This window comes from Salmo salar, chromosome ssa28 (assembly GCF_905237065.1).
Source record: "Salmo salar chromosome ssa28, Ssal_v3.1, whole genome shotgun sequence".
NCBI classification, from domain to species: domain Eukaryota; kingdom Metazoa; phylum Chordata; class Actinopteri; order Salmoniformes; family Salmonidae; genus Salmo; species Salmo salar.
In genome coordinates this window covers 14,461,250-14,480,268 of record NC_059469.1, presented here as the reverse complement: position 1 = coordinate 14,480,268, position 19,019 = coordinate 14,461,250, and the positions used below count along the sequence as shown (strand labels likewise).

At 41.0% G+C, this 19,019-nt stretch overlaps 1 protein-coding gene and 3 non-coding genes across 5 annotated transcripts; all 4 read right to left on the bottom strand.

Moving 5' to 3' along the window:
* Positions 1-2,317: 2,317 nt before the first annotated feature.
* On the bottom strand, positions 2,318-14,509 carry LOC123731464 (ribosomal L1 domain-containing protein 1). 2 transcript variants are annotated; one of them, XM_045710338.1, is made up of 11 exons: positions 14,386-14,509; positions 14,093-14,186; positions 13,544-13,675; positions 11,717-11,878; positions 8,796-8,897; positions 8,481-8,574; positions 7,932-8,063; positions 6,147-6,266; positions 3,163-3,286; positions 2,870-2,963; positions 2,318-2,450 (listed from the first exon to the last, which is right to left on the bottom strand). In XM_045710338.1, the coding sequence occupies exons 3-8, from the start codon at positions 13,549-13,551 to the stop codon at positions 6,198-6,200; spliced, it is 567 nt and encodes a 188-aa protein (XP_045566294.1). In that variant the 5' UTR covers positions 13,552-13,675; positions 14,093-14,186; positions 14,386-14,509; the 3' UTR covers positions 2,318-2,450; positions 2,870-2,963; positions 3,163-3,286; positions 6,147-6,197. The 2 variants fall into 2 exon arrangements, with proteins under 2 accessions (XP_045566294.1, XP_045566295.1); XM_045710339.1 differs by having other exon boundaries at positions 14,408-14,509.
* On the bottom strand, positions 2,605-2,733 carry LOC123731500 (small nucleolar RNA ACA64). The gene has a single exon (XR_006762653.1). It is a non-coding gene; the product is annotated as a small nucleolar RNA ACA64 (small nucleolar RNA).
* LOC123731498 (small nucleolar RNA ACA64) lies at positions 8,218-8,345 on the bottom strand. The gene has a single exon (XR_006762651.1). It is a non-coding gene; the product is annotated as a small nucleolar RNA ACA64 (small nucleolar RNA).
* On the bottom strand, positions 13,830-13,957 carry LOC123731497 (small nucleolar RNA ACA64). Its single transcript, XR_006762650.1, has one exon. It is a non-coding gene; the product is annotated as a small nucleolar RNA ACA64 (small nucleolar RNA).
* Positions 14,510-19,019: the final 4,510 nt, after the last annotated feature.

The following is a 19,019-nucleotide window of genomic DNA, read 5'->3' as shown; positions in this document are numbered from 1 at the left end:
CAATGCTACCAAATACTAATTGAGTGCATGTAAACTTCTGACACACTGGGACTGCGATGAAAGAAATAAAACGCTGAAATAAATCTCTACTATTATTCTGACAGTTCACATTCTTCAAATAAAGTGGTGATCCTAACTAACCTAAGACAGGGAATTTTTACTAGGATTAAGTGTCAGGAATTGTGAAAAACTGAGTTGAAATGCATTTGGCTAAGGTGCATGTAAACTTCCGACTTCAACTGTATAAGAGGACATGTATTTCAAAACCAGGGAACAGCACTAGGGGCTATGTTGATGTTCCCAGAGAGTGAACAGGGAGTCAGCACAAAATGGATACCGCTCCCCTGCCTCACTGGAATGGGTTTCATATAGCAATGGAGTTAAACCAAAATTCATACCGAGAGTGAACCAGGTTCCGAACCAGTGCAAAGAGACCTTTGAAATATTTTATTTGATAAAAACAGATCATTGATAAACAATATATTCTACTAACAATATTAAAATGCATTTGGTTGACACTAGCGGGGTATAGACCTCCAGTTTAGCCTTTTTCTTGGCGTTACTATGGGAACCTCTTCCTCCCCGTCAGCACCAGAGTTCTTTTCTGTAGGCTTCTGTTCTTTCTTTGCAGACTTCTGTTTGCTTGCATTTTTCCTGAAATTTCATAAACAAGACACAGGTATTGATGAGATCCAGCTCTTGCATGTTTATATAAACACACATACACAGTACCAGTCAAAAGTTGACACCTACTCATTCAAGGGTTTTTCTTTATTTTTACTAGACATCAACACTATGAAACACATGGAATCATGTAGTAAAAAGAAGAAGTGTTCAATCAAAATACATTTTAGATTCTTCTAAGTAGCCACCATTTGCCTTGATGACAGCTTTGCACACTCTGGGCTTTCTTTCAACCAGCTTCAGCTGGAATTCTTTTCCAACAGTCTTGAAGGTGTTTCCACATATGCTGAGCACTTGTTGGCTGCTTTTCCTTCACTCTGCAGTCCAACTCATCCCAAACCATCTCAAATTGGGTTGAGGCTCCATCTTGGTCAAATAGCCCTTACACAGCCTGGAGGTCTGTTGGTCATTGTCTTGTTGAAAAACAAATGATGTCCCAATAAGCCCAAACCAGATGGGATGGCATATCGCTTGCAGAATGCTGTGGTAGCCATACTGGTTAAGTGTGCCTTGAATTCTAAATAAATCAGTGTCACCAGCAAACCACCCCACACCTCCTCGTCCGTGCTTCACGGTGGGAACCACACACGCGGCGATCCGTTCACCTACTCTGCATCTCACAAAGACAACGGCGGTTGGAAATAAAAATCACCTATTTGGACTGACCAAAGGACTTCCATTGCTCGTGTTTCTTGGCCAAATAAAGTCTCTTCTTATTGGTGCCCTTTAGTAGTGGTTTCTTTGCAGCAATTTGAACAGTTGATGTTGAGATGTATCTGTTGCTTGAACTCTGAAGCATTTATTTGGGCAGCAATCCGAGGTGCAGTTAACTCTCATGAACTTATCCTCTGCAGCTGAGGTACCTATGGGTCTTCCTTTCCAGTGGCGGTCCTGAGAGCCAGTTTCATCACAGCGACTGCACTTGAAGATACTTTCAAAGTTCATGAAACTTTCCACATTGACTGACCTTCATGTTTTAAAGTATTGATGGACTGTCGTTTCTCTTTGCTTATTTAACCTTTAAGAAGGCACACACCTTGACATGCATTCCAGGTGACTACCTCATGAAGCTGGTTGAGAGAATGTCAAGACTGTGCAAAGCTGTCAAGGCAAAGGGTGGCTACTTTGAAGAATCTCAAATATAACATCTTTTTATTTGTTTAACACTTTTGGTTACTACATGATTCCATGTGTGTTATTTCAGTTTTGATGTCGTCACTATTATTCTACAATGTAGAAAATAGTAAAAATAAAGAAACACTTATTTAGGTTTATTTATCCTTGTAGGTATGGCCAAACTTTTACTGGTACTGCATGTATGCATGTGCATACATATGCATGTAAATAATAGAGAGAGGTCTGCAATTGACCTCAATAGTCCATATGTGGCACTAAGAGCTATGTTGATGTTTCCAGAGAGTGAACAGGGAGACAGCACTAAAATGGAGACCGCTCCCCTGCCTCACTGGAATGGGTTTCATATAGCACTGGATTTAAACCTAAATTAATAGAGTAAAACAGGTTCCGAACCAGTGCAAAGACGAGTCCTTTAATTTGACAAAAATAGATAATTGATCAAATAACAATATAATCTTCCAATGCATTTTACAAGCATTTGTGTGTAGCAGTCCTACCTTGGCATCCATGGCAGCCATGGTCTGTTTCTGTGTTTCCTCTATCAGGGTCAGGTTACTCAGGTTAGAGGTGTAGATGGGCAGATCCACTGATTGGCTTTTCAAGTGGATGATCTTTATCAATGGTTCTTTCTGCAAAAGAGACAACACAGCCATCTTTAGACTCAAAGAACACATTCACTCAAACATTTAGGTCAAAACTATTTCTGTGAAGAAAACATTCTCAGTGTTCTGTGTATCGTATCACTCAGATTGCGGCCACTTGTTAAAGGCCTTTCTTTGTCAGGATTGTAGGCACATGGGTTTAATCACACTGCTATACAGAGCAGGCAATAAGCTTAACGTACCACAGTACTATAGGCCCTGTAATCTCACCCCAGACAACAGAGATATCAAAAGGTGATTTTCAGACTGGGCCCACACATTTCTTTAGCATTAATAAACATTGAGTATACCTGACCATTTAACGTATAATAAAATTGTAATTATCTGTGTTGACGGAGTACAATTGATTAGGGGAGATCAGGAAGACACCCTGGCAGCAAACTCACCATGCGTAGTTTTGTCACGATGGTGCTGACAGCTGAATCAATATTCTCTGCTATTTCATCTGCAGCCATCCCAGAGTGGGCCACACAAGCCATGCTAAAACACAAACAATAACATGTTGCAGGAGCCAATGTGTATATAAATGAATGTGCATTACTTGCCATTTTGTGTCAGTTGTAGAGACAGGCTCCAATAGAGAGGGAGATCTGTCTGGATATATTTTGAGTCACTATGGCACCATCATTGCCCATGTCCAACACGGACAGGAGGACAGGGTTTGCTGAGGCGCACTTACTAAGTCAGGGAGCAGGCCTCACCAGCAGCAGCCTTTCTTAGAAATGGAGATTGTTGTTCCCTGGATGGTTCTCTGGATGTCCAAGGCCAGCTTCTTGCTCTGCAGGTTCAATGAATAAGGCTCCCTAAGCAGGGTAGAGAAAACACACACTCCGTTAGATTAGAACTCTGTAAGGGCTAGCTTAAAGGCACATTTAAACTTACAGGTGAAGTCAGATGTTTACATATACTTAGGTTGGAGTGGTTGAAAAATGAGTTTTAAATCACTCCACAAATGTCTTGTTAACTTTAGGGATAGGGGGCAGTATTCGGAAGTTTGGATGAATGAGGTGCCCAAAGTAAACTGCCTGTTACTCAGGCCCAGAGGCTAGGATATGCATATAATTGGTAGTATTGGATAGAAAACACTAAAGTTTACAAAACGGTTAAAATAATGTCTGTGATTATAACAGAACTGATATAGCAGGCGAAAACCTGAGGAGAATCCACCCGGAAAATTTGGTTTTGGAGGTGACACCATTTAAAATGCCTGTCTATGGGGAAATCCTCCCAGATTGCAGTTCCTGGGGCTTCCAGCAGATGTCAGTCTTTAGAAAGAGTTTCAGGCTTGTTTTTTGAAAAATGAGCTAGAATTTGTAGTTTTTCTAAGTGGCTCCCATTTTGGCTGAAGTGTTGTGGCGCGCGTCGGTGAGGGCGCTCACTTCGTTATTTATCTCCGGTAATGAACATACTATTCTCCATCTTATATTTGATCATTTATTTACATATTAGGGTACCTGAGGATTGATTACAAACATTGATTTGTTTGGACGAAGTTTATTGGTAACTTTCGGGATTCATTTGTATGCATTTTGAATGAGGGAAACCGGTGGATTACTGAGTCAAGCGCACCAACTAAACTGACTTTTTGGGGATATAAAGAAGGACTTTATCGAACAAAAGAACCATTTGTTATGTAGCTGGGACCCTTGTGATTGCAACCAGAGGAAGATCTTCAAAGGTGTGTGATTTATTTTATCGCCATTTCTGACTTTCGTGACGCCTCTGCTTGGTTGGAAGATGTTTGTAATGCTTTTGTACGCGGGGCGCTGTCCTCAGATAATCGTATGGTGTGCTTACGCCGTAAATCCTTTTTGAAATCTGACAAAGCGGCTGGATTAACAAGAAGTTAAGCTTTTAAACGATGTAAGACACTTGTATTTTCAGGAATGTTTAATATTACGAATTTTGTATTTCGCGCTCTGCAATTTCACCGGATGTTGGCCAGGTGGGACGCTAGCCCAAAGAGGTTAACAACCTATAGTTTTGGCAAGTCGGTTAGGACATCTACTGTGTGCATGACAAGTAATTTTGCCAACAATTGTTTACTGACAGATTATTTCACTTATAATTCATTGTATCACAATTCCAGTGGGTCAGAAATTCACATACACTAAGTTGACGGTGCCTTTAAACAGCTTGGAAAATTCCAGAAAATTATGTCATGGCGTTAGAAGCTTCTGATAGATTCACTCAAATGATGTCAATTAGCCTATTGGAGGTCTACCTGTGGATGTATTTCAAGGCCTACCTTCAAAATCAGTGCCTCTTTGCTTGACATCATGGGAAAATCAAAAGAAATCAGCCAAGACCTCAGAATAACAAATTGTAGACCTCCACAAGTCTGGTTCATCCTTGGGAGCAATTTCCAAACACCTGATGGTACCACGTTCATCTGTACAAACAATAGTACGCAAGTATAAACACCATGGGACCACGCAGCCGTCATACCGCTCAGGAAGGAGACGCGTTCTGTCTCCTAGAGATTAACGTATTTTGGTGCGAAAAGTGCAAATCAATCCCAGAACAGCAGCTGATGCTGGAGGAAATAGGTACAAAAGTATCTAGATCCACAGTAAAACGAGTCCTACATCGACATTACCTGAAAGGCCGCTCAGCAAGGAAGAAGCCACTGCTCCAAAACCGCCATAAAAAAGCCAGACTACGGTTTGCAACTGCACATGGGGACAAAGATCGTACTTTTTGGAGAAATGTCCTCTGGTCTGATGAAACAAAAATAGAACTGTTCACAAAATAGACGGCACCATGAGGCAGGAAATTTATGTCGATATATTGAAGCAACATCAAGACATCAGTCAGGAAGTTAAAGCTTGGTCGCAAAGGAGTCTTCCAAATGGACAATGAACCCACGCATACTTCCAAAGTTGTGGCAAAATGGCTTAAGGACAACAAAGTCAAATTATTGGAGTGGCCATCACAAAGCCCTGACCTCAATTCTATAGAAAATTTGTGGGCAGAACTGAAAAAGCACGTGCGAGCAAGGAGGCCTACAAACCTGACTCAGTTACACCAGCTCTGTCAGGAGGAATGGGCCAAGATTTATTCAACTTATTGTGGGAAGCTTCTGGAAGGCCACCTGAAACGTTTGACCCAAGTGAAACAATTTAAAGGCAATGCTACCAAATACTAATTGAGTGCATGTAAACTTCTGACACACTGGGACTGCGATGAAAGAAATAAAACGCTGAAATAAATCTCTACTATTATTCTGACAGTTCACATTCTTCAAATAAAGTGGTGATCCTAACTAACCTAAGACAGGGAATTTTTACTAGGATTAAGTGTCAGGAATTGTGAAAAACTGAGTTGAAATGCATTTGGCTAAGGTGCATGTAAACTTCCGACTTCAACTGTATAAGAGGACATGTATTTCAAAACCAGGGAACAGCACTAGGGGCTATGTTGATGTTCCCAGAGAGTGAACAGGGAGTCAGCACAAAATGGATACCGCTCCCCTGCCTCACTGGAATGGGTTTCATATAGCAATGGAGTTAAACCAAAATTCATACCGAGAGTGAACCAGGTTCCGAACCAGTGCAAAGAGACCTTTGAAATATTTTATTTGATAAAAACAGATCATTGATAAACAATATATTCTACTAACAATATTAAAATGCATTTGGTTGACACTAGCGGGGTATAGACCTCCAGTTTAGCCTTTTTCTTGGCGTTACTATGGGAACCTCTTCCTCCCCGTCAGCACCAGAGTTCTTTTCTGTAGGCTTCTGTTCTTTCTTTGCAGACTTCTGTTTGCTTGCATTTTTCCTGAAATTTCATAAACAAGACACAGGTATTGATGAGATCCAGCTCTTGCATGTTTATATAAACACACATACACAGTACCAGTCAAAAGTTGACACCTACTCATTCAAGGGTTTTTCTTTATTTTTACTAGACATCAACACTATGAAACACATGGAATCATGTAGTAAAAAGAAGAAGTGTTCAATCAAAATACATTTTAGATTCTTCTAAGTAGCCACCATTTGCCTTGATGACAGCTTTGCACACTCTGGGCTTTCTTTCAACCAGCTTCAGCTGGAATTCTTTTCCAACAGTCTTGAAGGTGTTTCCACATATGCTGAGCACTTGTTGGCTGCTTTTCCTTCACTCTGCAGTCCAACTCATCCCAAACCATCTCAAATTGGGTTGAGGCTCCATCTTGGTCAAATAGCCCTTACACAGCCTGGAGGTCTGTTGGTCATTGTCTTGTTGAAAAACAAATGATGTCCCAATAAGCCCAAACCAGATGGGATGGCATATCGCTTGCAGAATGCTGTGGTAGCCATACTGGTTAAGTGTGCCTTGAATTCTAAATAAATCAGTGTCACCAGCAAACCACCCCACACCTCCTCGTCCGTGCTTCACGGTGGGAACCACACACGCGGCGATCCGTTCACCTACTCTGCATCTCACAAAGACAACGGCGGTTGGAAATAAAAATCACCTATTTGGACTGACCAAAGGACTTCCATTGCTCGTGTTTCTTGGCCAAATAAAGTCTCTTCTTATTGGTGCCCTTTAGTAGTGGTTTCTTTGCAGCAATTTGAACAGTTGATGTTGAGATGTATCTGTTGCTTGAACTCTGAAGCATTTATTTGGGCAGCAATCCGAGGTGCAGTTAACTCTCATGAACTTATCCTCTGCAGCTGAGGTACCTATGGGTCTTCCTTTCCAGTGGCGGTCCTGAGAGCCAGTTTCATCACAGCGACTGCACTTGAAGATACTTTCAAAGTTCATGAAACTTTCCACATTGACTGACCTTCATGTTTTAAAGTATTGATGGACTGTCGTTTCTCTTTGCTTATTTAACCTTTAAGAAGGCACACACCTTGACATGCATTCCAGGTGACTACCTCATGAAGCTGGTTGAGAGAATGTCAAGACTGTGCAAAGCTGTCAAGGCAAAGGGTGGCTACTTTGAAGAATCTCAAATATAACATCTTTTTTATTTGTTTAACACTTTTGGTTACTACATGATTCCATGTGTGTTATTTCAGTTTTGATGTCGTCACTATTATTCTACAATGTAGAAAATAGTAAAAATAAAGAAACACTTATTTAGGTTTATTTATCCTTGTAGGTATGGCCAAACTTTTACTGGTACTGCATGTATGCATGTGCATACATATGCATGTAAATAATAGAGAGAGGTCTGCAATTGACCTCAATAGTCCATATGTGGCACTAAGAGCTATGTTGATGTTTCCAGAGAGTGAACAGGGAGACAGCACTAAAATGGAGACCGCTCCCCTGCCTCACTGGAATGGGTTTCATATAGCACTGGATTTAAACCTAAATTAATAGAGTAAAACAGGTTCCGAACCAGTGCAAAGACGAGTCCTTTAATTTGACAAAAATAGATAATTGATCAAATAACAATATAATCTTCCAATGCATTTTACAAGCATTTGTGTGTAGCAGTCCTACCTTGGCATCCATGGCAGCCATGGTCTGTTTCTGTGTTTCCTCTATCAGGGTCAGGTTACTCAGGTTAGAGGTGTAGATGGGCAGATCCACTGATTGGCTTTTCAAGTGGATGATCTTTATCAATGGTTCTTTCTGCAAAAGAGACAACACAGCCATCTTTAGACTCAAAGAACACATTCACTCAAACATTTAGGTCAAAACTATTTCTGTGAAGAAAACATTCTCAGTGTTCTGTGTATCGTATCACTCAGATTGCGGCCACTTGTTAAAGGCCTTTCTTTGTCAGGATTGTAGGCACATGGGTTTAATCACACTGCTATACAGAGCAGGCAATAAGCTTAACGTACCACAGTACTATAGGCCCTGTAATCTCACCCCAGACAACAGAGATATCAAAGGTGATTTTCAGACTGGGCCCACACATTTCTTTAGCATTAATAAACATTGAGTATACCTGACCATTTAACGTATAATAAAATTGTAAATATCTGTGTTGACGGAGTACAATTGATTAGGGAGATCAGGAAGACACCCTGGCAGCAAACTCACCATGCGTAGTTTTGTCACGATGGTGCTGACAGCTGAATCAATATTCTCTGCTATTTCATCTGCAGCCATCCCAGAGTGGGCCACACAAGCCATGCTAAAACACAAACAATAACATGTTGCAGGAGCCAATGTGTATATAAATGAATGTGCATTACTTGCCATTTTGTGTCAGTTGTAGAGACAGGCTCCAATAGAGAGGGAGATCTGTCTGGATATATTTTGAGTCACTATGGCACCATCATTGCCCATGTCCAACACGGACAGGAGGACAGGGTTTGCTGAGGCGCACTTACTAAGTCAGGGAGCAGGCCTCACCAGCAGCAGCCTTTCTTAGAAATGGAGATTGTTGTTCCCTGGATGGTTCTCTGGATGTCCAAGGCCAGCTTCTTGCTCTGCAGGTTCAATGAATAAGGCTCCCTAAGCAGGGTAGAGAAAACACACACTCCGTTAGATTAGAACTCTGTAAGGGCTAGCTTAAAGGCACATTTAAACTTACAGGTGAAGTCAGATGTTTACATATACTTAGGTTGGAGTGGTTGAAAAATGAGTTTTAAATCACTCCACAAATGTCTTGTTAACTTTAGGGATAGGGGGGCAGTATTCGGAAGTTTGGATGAATGAGGTGCCCAAAGTAAACTGCCTGTTACTCAGGCCCAGAGGCTAGGATATGCATATAATTGGTAGTATTGGATAGAAAACACTAAAGTTTACAAAACGGTTAAAATAATGTCTGTGATTATAACAGAACTGATATAGCAGGCGAAAACCTGAGGAGAATCCACCCGGAAAATTTGGTTTTGGAGGTGACACCATTTAAAATGCCTGTCTATGGGGAAATCCTCCCAGATTGCAGTTCCTGGGGCTTCCAGCAGATGTCAGTCTTTAGAAAGAGTTTCAGGCTTGTTTTTTGAAAAATGAGCTAGAATTTGTAGTTTTTCTAAGTGGCTCCCATTTTGGCTGAAGTGTTGTGGCGCGCGTCGGTGAGGGCGCTCACTTCGTTATTTATCTCCGGTAATGAACATACTATTCTCCATCTTATATTTGATCATTTATTTACATATTAGGGTACCTGAGGATTGATTACAAACATTGATTTGTTTGGACGAAGTTTATTGGTAACTTTCGGGATTCATTTGTATGCATTTTGAATGAGGGAAACCGGTGGATTACTGAGTCAAGCGCACCAACTAAACTGACTTTTTGGGGATATAAAGAAGGACTTTATCGAACAAAAGAACCATTTGTTATGTAGCTGGGACCCTTGTGATTGCAACCAGAGGAAGATCTTCAAAGGTGTGTGATTTATTTTATCGCCATTTCTGACTTTCGTGACGCCTCTGCTTGGTTGGAAGATGTTTGTAATGCTTTTGTACGCGGGGCGCTGTCCTCAGATAATCGTATGGTGTGCTTACGCCGTAAATCCTTTTGAAATCTGACAAAGCGGCTGGATTAACAAGAAGTTAAGCTTTTAAACGATGTAAGACACTTGTATTTTCAGGAATGTTTAATATTACGAATTTTGTATTTCGCGCTCTGCAATTTCACCGGATGTTGGCCAGGTGGGACGCTAGCCCAAAGAGGTTAACAACCTATAGTTTTGGCAAGTCGGTTAGGACATCTACTGTGTGCATGACAAGTAATTTTGCCAACAATTGTTTACTGACAGATTATTTCACTTATAATTCATTGTATCACAATTCCAGTGGGTCAGAAATTCACATACACTAAGTTGACGGTGCCTTTAAACAGCTTGGAAAATTCCAGAAAATTATGTCATGGCGTTAGAAGCTTCTGATAGATTCACTCAAATGATGTCAATTAGCCTATTGGAGGTCTACCTGTGGATGTATTTCAAGGCCTACCTTCAAAATCAGTGCCTCTTTGCTTGACATCATGGGAAAATCAAAAGAAATCAGCCAAGACCTCAGAATAACAAATTGTAGACCTCCACAAGTCTGGTTCATCCTTGGGAGCAATTTCCAAACACCTGATGGTACCACGTTCATCTGTACAAACAATAGTACGCAAGTATAAACACCATGGGACCACGCAGCAGTCATACCGCTCAGGAAGGAGACGCGTTCTGTCTCCTAGAGATTAACGTATTTTGGTGCGAAAAGTGCAAATCAATCCCAGAACAGCAGCTGATGCTGGAGGAAATAGGTACAAAAGTATCTAGATCCACAGTAAAACGAGTCCTACATCGACATTACCTGAAAGGCCGCTCAGCAAGGAAGAAGCCACTGCTCCAAAACCGCCATAAAAAAGCCAGACTACGGTTTGCAACTGCACATGGGGACAAAGATCGTACTTTTTGGAGAAATGTCCTCTGGTCTGATGAAACAAAAATAGAACTGTTCACAAAATAGACGGCACCATGAGGCAGGAAATTTATGTCGATATATTGAAGCAACATCAAGACATCAGTCAGGAAGTTAAAGCTTGGTCGCAAAGGAGTCTTCCAAATGGACAATGAACCCACGCATACTTCCAAAGTTGTGGCAAAATGGCTTAAGGACAACAAAGTCAAATTATTGGAGTGGCCATCACAAAGCCCTGACCTCAATTCTATAGAAAATTTGTGGGCAGAACTGAAAAAGCACGTGCGAGCAAGGAGGCCTACAAACCTGACTCAGTTACACCAGCTCTGTCAGGAGGAATGGGCCAAGATTTATTCAACTTATTGTGGGAAGCTTCTGGAAGGCCACCTGAAACGTTTGACCCAAGTGAAACAATTTAAAGGCAATGCTACCAAATACTAATTGAGTGCATGTAAACTTCTGACACACTGGGACTGCGATGAAAGAAATAAAACGCTGAAATAAATCTCTACTATTATTCTGACAGTTCACATTCTTCAAATAAAGTGGTGATCCTAACTAACCTAAGACAGGGAATTTTTACTAGGATTAAGTGTCAGGAATTGTGAAAAACTGAGTTGAAATGCATTTGGCTAAGGTGCATGTAAACTTCCGACTTCAACTGTATAAGAGGACATGTATTTCAAAACCAGGGAACAGCACTAGGGGCTATGTTGATGTTCCCAGAGAGTGAACAGGGAGTCAGCACAAAATGGATACCGCTCCCCTGCCTCACTGGAATGGGTTTCATATAGCAATGGAGTTAAACCAAAATTCATACCGAGAGTGAACCAGGTTCCGAACCAGTGCAAAGAGACCTTTGAAATATTTTATTTGATAAAAACAGATCATTGATAAACAATATATTCTACTAACAATATTAAAATGCATTTGGTTGACACTAGCGGGGTATAGACCTCCAGTTTAGCCTTTTTTCTTGGCGTTACTATGGGAACCTCTTCCTCCCCGTCAGCACCAGAGTTCTTTTCTGTAGGCTTCTGTTCTTTCTTTGCAGACTTCTGTTTGCTTGCATTTTTCCTGAAATTTCATAAACAAGACACAGGTATTGATGAGATCCAGCTCTTGCATGTTTATATAAACACACATACACAGTACCAGTCAAAAGTTGACACCTACTCATTCAAGGGTTTTTCTTTATTTTTACTAGACATCAACACTATGAAACACATGGAATCATGTAGTAAAAAGAAGAAGTGTTCAATCAAAATACATTTTAGATTCTTCTAAGTAGCCACCATTTGCCTTGATGACAGCTTTGCACACTCTGGGCTTTCTTTCAACCAGCTTCAGCTGGAATTCTTTTCCAACAGTCTTGAAGGTGTTTCCACATATGCTGAGCACTTGTTGGCTGCTTTTCCTTCACTCTGCAGTCCAACTCATCCCAAACCATCTCAAATTGGGTTGAGGCTCCATCTTGGTCAAATAGCCCTTACACAGCCTGGAGGTCTGTTGGTCATTGTCTTGTTGAAAAACAAATGATGTCCCAATAAGCCCAAACCAGATGGGATGGCATATCGCTTGCAGAATGCTGTGGTAGCCATACTGGTTAAGTGTGCCTTGAATTCTAAATAAATCAGTGTCACCAGCAAACCACCCCACACCTCCTCGTCCGTGCTTCACGGTGGGAACCACACACGCGGCGATCCGTTCACCTACTCTGCATCTCACAAAGACAACGGCGGTTGGAAATAAAAATCACCTATTTGGACTGACCAAAGGACTTCCATTGCTCGTGTTTCTTGGCCAAATAAAGTCTCTTCTTATTGGTGCCCTTTAGTAGTGGTTTCTTTGCAGCAATTTGAACAGTTGATGTTGAGATGTATCTGTTGCTTGAACTCTGAAGCATTTATTTGGGCAGCAATCCGAGGTGCAGTTAACTCTCATGAACTTATCCTCTGCAGCTGAGGTACCTATGGGTCTTCCTTTCCAGTGGCGGTCCTGAGAGCCAGTTTCATCACAGCGACTGCACTTGAAGATACTTTCAAAGTTCATGAAACTTTCCACATTGACTGACCTTCATGTTTTAAAGTATTGATGGACTGTCGTTTCTCTTTGCTTATTTAACCTTTAAGAAGGCACACACCTTGACATGCATTCCAGGTGACTACCTCATGAAGCTGGTTGAGAGAATGTCAAGACTGTGCAAAGCTGTCAAGGCAAAGGGTGGCTACTTTGAAGAATCTCAAATATAACATATTTTTTATTTGTTTAACACTTTTGGTTACTACATGATTCCATGTGTGTTATTTCAGTTTTGATGTCGTCACTATTATTCTACAATGTAGAAAATAGTAAAAATAAAGAAACACTTATTTAGGTTTATTTATCCTTGTAGGTATGGCCAAACTTTTACTGGTACTGCATGTATGCATGTGCATACATATGCATGTAAATAATAGAGAGAGGTCTGCAATTGACCTCAATAGTCCATATGTGGCACTAAGAGCTATGTTGATGTTTCCAGAGAGTGAACAGGGAGACAGCACTAAAATGGAGACCGCTCCCCTGCCTCACTGGAATGGGTTTCATATAGCACTGGATTTAAACCTAAATTAATAGAGTAAAACAGGTTCCGAACCAGTGCAAAGACGAGTCCTTTAATTTGACAAAAATAGATAATTGATCAAATAACAATATAATCTTCCAATGCATTTTACAAGCATTTGTGTGTAGCAGTCCTACCTTGGCATCCATGGCAGCCATGGTCTGTTTCTGTGTTTCCTCTATCAGGGTCAGGTTACTCAGGTTAGAGGTGTAGATGGGCAGATCCACTGATTGGCTTTTCAAGTGGATGATCTTTATCAATGGTTCTTTCTGCAAAAGAGACAACACAGCCATCTTTAGACTCAAAGAACACATTCACTCAAACATTTAGGTCAAAACTATTTCTGTGAAGAAAACATTCTCAGTGTTCTGTGTATCGTATCACTCAGATTGCGGCCACTTGTTAAAGGCCTTTCTTTGTCAGGATTGTAGGCACATGGGTTTAATCACACTGCTATACAGAGCAGGCAATAAGCTTAACGTACCACAGTACTATAGGCCCTGTAATCTCACCCCAGACAACAGAGATATCAAAGGTGATTTTCAGACTGGGCCCACACATTTCTTTAGCATTAATAAACATTGAGTATACCTGACCATTTAACGTATAATAAAATTGTAAATATCTGTGTTGACGGAGTACAATTGATTAGGGAGATCAGGAAGACACCCTGGCAGCAAACTCACCATGCGTAGTTTTGTCACGATGGTGCTGACAGCTGAATCAATATTCTCTGCTATTTCATCTGCAGCCATCCCAGAGTGGGCCACACAAGCCATGCTAAAACACAAACAATAACATGTTGCAGGAGCCAATGTGTATATAAATGAATGTGCATTACTTGCCATTTTGTGTCAGTTGTAGAGACAGGCTCCAATAGAGAGGGAGATCTGTCTGGATATATTTTGAGTCACTATGGCACCATCATTGCCCATGTCCAACACGGACAGGAGGACAGGGTTTGCTGAGGCGCACTTACTAAGTCAGGGAGCAGGCCTCACCAGCAGCAGCCTTTCTTAGAAATGGAGATTGTTGTTCCCTGGATGGTTCTCTGGATGTCCAAGGCCTGCTTCTTGCTCTGCAGGTTCAATGAATAAGGCTCCCTAAGCAGGGTAGAGAAAACACACACTCCGTTAGATTAGAACTCTGTAAGGGCTAGCTTAAAGGCACATTTAAACTTACAGGTGAAGTCAGATGTTTACATATACTTAGGTTGGAGTGGTTGAAAAATGAGTTTTAAATCACTCCACAAATGTCTTGTTAACTTTAGGGATAGGGGCAGTATTCGGAAGTTTGGATGAATGAGGTGCCCAAAGTAAACTGCCTGTTACTCAGGCCCAGAGGCTAGGATATGCATATAATTGGTAGTATTGGATAGAAAACACTAAAGTTTACAAAACGGTTAAAATAATGTCTGTGATTATAACAGAACTGATATAGCAGGCGAAAACCTGAGGAGAATCCACCGGAAAATTTGGTTTTGGAGGTGACACCATTTAAAATGCCTGTCTATGGGGAAATCCTCCCAGATTGCAGTTCCTGGGGCTTCCAGCAGATGTCAGTCTTTAGAAAGAGTTTCAGGCTTGTTTTTTGAAAAATGAGCTAGAATTTGTAGTTTTTCTAAGTGGCTCCCATTTTGGCTGAAGTGTTGTGGCGCGCGTCGGTGAGGGCGCTCACTTCGTTATTTATCTCCGGTAATGAACATACTATTCTCCATCTTATATTTGATCATTTATTTACATATTAGGGTACCTGAGGATTGATTACAAACATTGATTTGTTTGGACGAAGTTTATTGGTAACTTTCGGGATTCATTTGTATGCATTTTGAATGAGGGAAACCGGTGGATTACTGAGTCAAGCGCACCAACTAAACTGACTTTTTGGGGATATAAAGAAGGACTTTATCGAACAAAAGAACCATTTGTTATGTAGCTGGGACCCTTGTGATTGCAACCAGAGGAAGATCTTCAAAGGTGTGTGATTTATTTTATCGCCATTTCTGACTTTCGTGACTCCTCTGCTTGGTTGGAAGATGTTTGTAATGCTTTTGTACGCGGGGCGCTGTCCTCAGATAATCGTATGGTGTGCTTACGCCGTAAATCCTTTTGAAATCTGACAAAGCGGCTGGATTAACAAGAAGTTAAGCTTTTAAACGATGTAAGACACTTGTATTTTCAGGAATGTTTAATATTACGAATTTTGTATTTCGCGCTCTGCAATTTCACCGGATGTTGGCCAGGTGGGACGCTAGCCCAAAGAGGTTAACAACCTATAGTTTTGGCAAGTCGGTTAGGACATCTACTGTGTGCATGACAAGTAATTTTGCCAACAATTGTTTACTGACAGATTATTTCACTTATAATTCATTGTATCACAATTCCAGTGGGTCAGAAATTCACATACACTAAGTTGACGGTGCCTTTAAACAGCTTGGAAAATTCCAGAAAATTATGTCATGGCGTTAGAAGCTTCTGATAGATAGGCTCAATTGACATCAATTGAGTCAATTGGAGGTCTACCTGTGGATGTATTTCAAGGCCTACCTTCAAAATCAGTGCCTCTTTGCTTGACATCATGGGAAAATCAAAAGAAATCAGCCAAGACCTCAGAATAACAAATTGTAGACCTCCACAAGTCTGGTTCATCCTTGGGAGCAATTTCCAAACACCTGATGGTACCACGTTCATCTGTACAAACAATAGTACGCAAGTATAAACACCATGGGACCACGCAGCCGTCATACCGCTCAGGAAGGAGACGCGTTCTGTCTCCTAGAGATTAACGTATTTTGGTGCGAAAAGTGCAAATCAATCCCAGAACAGCAGCTGATGCTGGAGGAAATAGGTACAAAAGTATCTAGATCCACAGTAAAACGAGTCCTACATCGACATTACCTGAAAGGCCGCTCAGCAAGGAAGAAGCCACTGCTCCAAAACCGCCATAAAAAAGCCAGACTACGGTTTGCAACTGCACATGGGGACAAAGATCGTACTTTTTGGAGAAATGTCCTCTGGTCTGATGAAACAAAAATAGAACTGTTCACAAAATAGACGGCACCATGAGGCAGGAAATTTATGTCGATATATTGAAGCAACATCAAGACATCAGTCAGGAAGTTAAAGCTTGGTCGCAAAGGAGTCTTCCAAATGGACAATGAACCCACGCATACTTCCAAAGTTGTGGCAAAATGGCTTAAGGACAACAAAGTCAAATTATTGGAGTGGCCATCACAAAGCCCTGACCTCAATTCTATAGAAAATTTGTGGGCAGAACTGAAAAAGCACGTGCGAGCAAGGAGGCCTACAAACCTGACTCAGTTACACCAGCTCTGTCAGGAGGAATGGGCCAAGATTTATTCAACTTATTTTGGGAAGCTTCTGGAAGGCCACCTGAAACGTTTGACCCAAGTGAAACAATTTAAAGGCAATGCTACCAAATACTAATTGAGTGCATGTAAACTTCTGACACACTGGGACTGCGATGAAAGAAATAAAACGCTGAAATAAATCTCTACTATTATTCTGACAGTTCACATTCTTCAAATAAAGTGGTGATCCTAACTAACCTAAGACAGGGAATTTTTACTAGGATTAAGTGTCAGGAATTGTGAAAAACTGAGTTGAAATGCATTTGGCTAAGGTGCATGTAAACTTCCGACTTCAACTGTATAAGAGGACATGTATTTCAAAACCAGGGAACAGCACTAGGGGCTATGTTGATGTTCCCAGAGAGTGAACAGGGAGTCAGCACAAAATGGATACCGCTCCCCTGCCTCACTGGAATGGGTTTCATATAGCAATGGAGTTAAACCAAAATTCATACCGAGAGTGAACCAGGTTCCGAACCAGTGCAAAGAGACCTTTGAAATATTTTATTTGATAAAAACAGATCATTGATAAACAATATATTCTACTAACAATATTAAAATGCATTTGGTTGACACTAGCGGGGTATAGACCTCCAGTTTAGCCTTTTTTCTTGGCGTTACTATGGGAACCTCTTCCTCCCCGTCAGCACCAGAGTTCTTTTCTGTAGGCTTCTGTTCTTTCTTTGCAGACTTCTGTTTGCTTGCATTTTTCCTGAAATTTCATAAACAAGACACAGGTATTGATGAGATCCAGCTCTTGCATGTTTATATAAACACACATACACAGTACCAGTCAAAAGTTGACACCTACTCATTCAAGGGTTTTTCTTTATTTTTACTAGACATCAACACTATGAAACACATGGAATCATGTAGTAAAAAGAAGAAGTGTTCAATCAAAATACATTTTAGATTCTTCTAAGTAGCCACCATTTGCCTTGATGACAGCTTTGCACACTCTGGGCTTTCTTTCAACCAGCTTCAGCTGGAATTCTTTTCAACAGTCTTGAAGGTGTTTCCACATATGCTGAGCACTTGTTGGCTGCTTTTCCTTCACTCTGCAGTCCAACTCATCCCAAACCATCTCAAATTGGGTTGAGGCTCCATCTTGGTCAAATAGCCCTTACACAGCCTGGAGGTCTGTTGGTCATTGTCTTGTTGAAAAACAAATGATGTCCCAATAAGCCCAAACCAGATGGGATGGCATATCGCTTGCAGAATGCTGTGGTAGCCATACTGGTTAAGTGTGCCTTGAATTCTAAATAAATCAGTGTCACCAGCAAACCACCCCACACCTCCTCGTCCGTGCTTCACGGTGGGAACCACACACGCGGCGATCCGTTCACCTACTCTGCATCTCACAAAGACAACGGCGGTTGGAAATAAAAATCACCTATTTGGACTGACCAAAGGACTTCCATTGCTCGTGTTTCTTGGCCAAATAAAGTCTCTTCTTATTGGTGCCCTTTAGTAGTGGTTTCTTTGCAGCAATTTGAACAGTTGATGTTGAGATGTATCTGTTGCTTGAACTCTGAAGCATTTATTTGGGCAGCAATCCGAGGTGCAGTTAACTCTCATGAACTTATCCTCTGCAGCTGAGGTACCTATGGGTCTTCCTTTCCAGTGGCGGTCCTGAGAGCCAGTTTCATCACAGCGACTGCACTTGAAGATACTTTCAAAGTTCATGAAACTTTCCATATTGACTGACCTTCATGTTTTAAAGTATTGATGGACTGTCGTTTCTCTTTGCTTATTTAACCTTTAAGAAGGCACACACCTTGACATGCATTCCAGGTGACTACCTCATGAAGCTGGTTGAGAGAATGTCAAGACTGTGCAAAGCTGTCAAGGCAAAGGGTGGCTACTTTGAAGAATCTCAAATATAACATATTTTTTATTTGTTTAACACTTTTGGTTACTACATGATTCCATGTGTGTTATTTCAGTTTTGATGTCTTCACTATTATTCTACAATGTAGAAAATAGTAAAAATAAAGAAACACTTATTTAGGTTTATTTATCCTTGTAGGTATGGCCAAACTTTTACTGGTACTGCATGTATGCATGTGCATACATATGCATGTAAATAATAGAGAGAGGTCTGCAATTGACCTCAATAGTCCATATGTGGCACTAAGAGCTATGTTGATGTTTCCAGAGAGTGAACAGGGAGACAGCACTAAAATGGAGACCGCTCCCCTGCCTCACTGGAATGGGTTTCATATAGCACTGGATTTAAACCT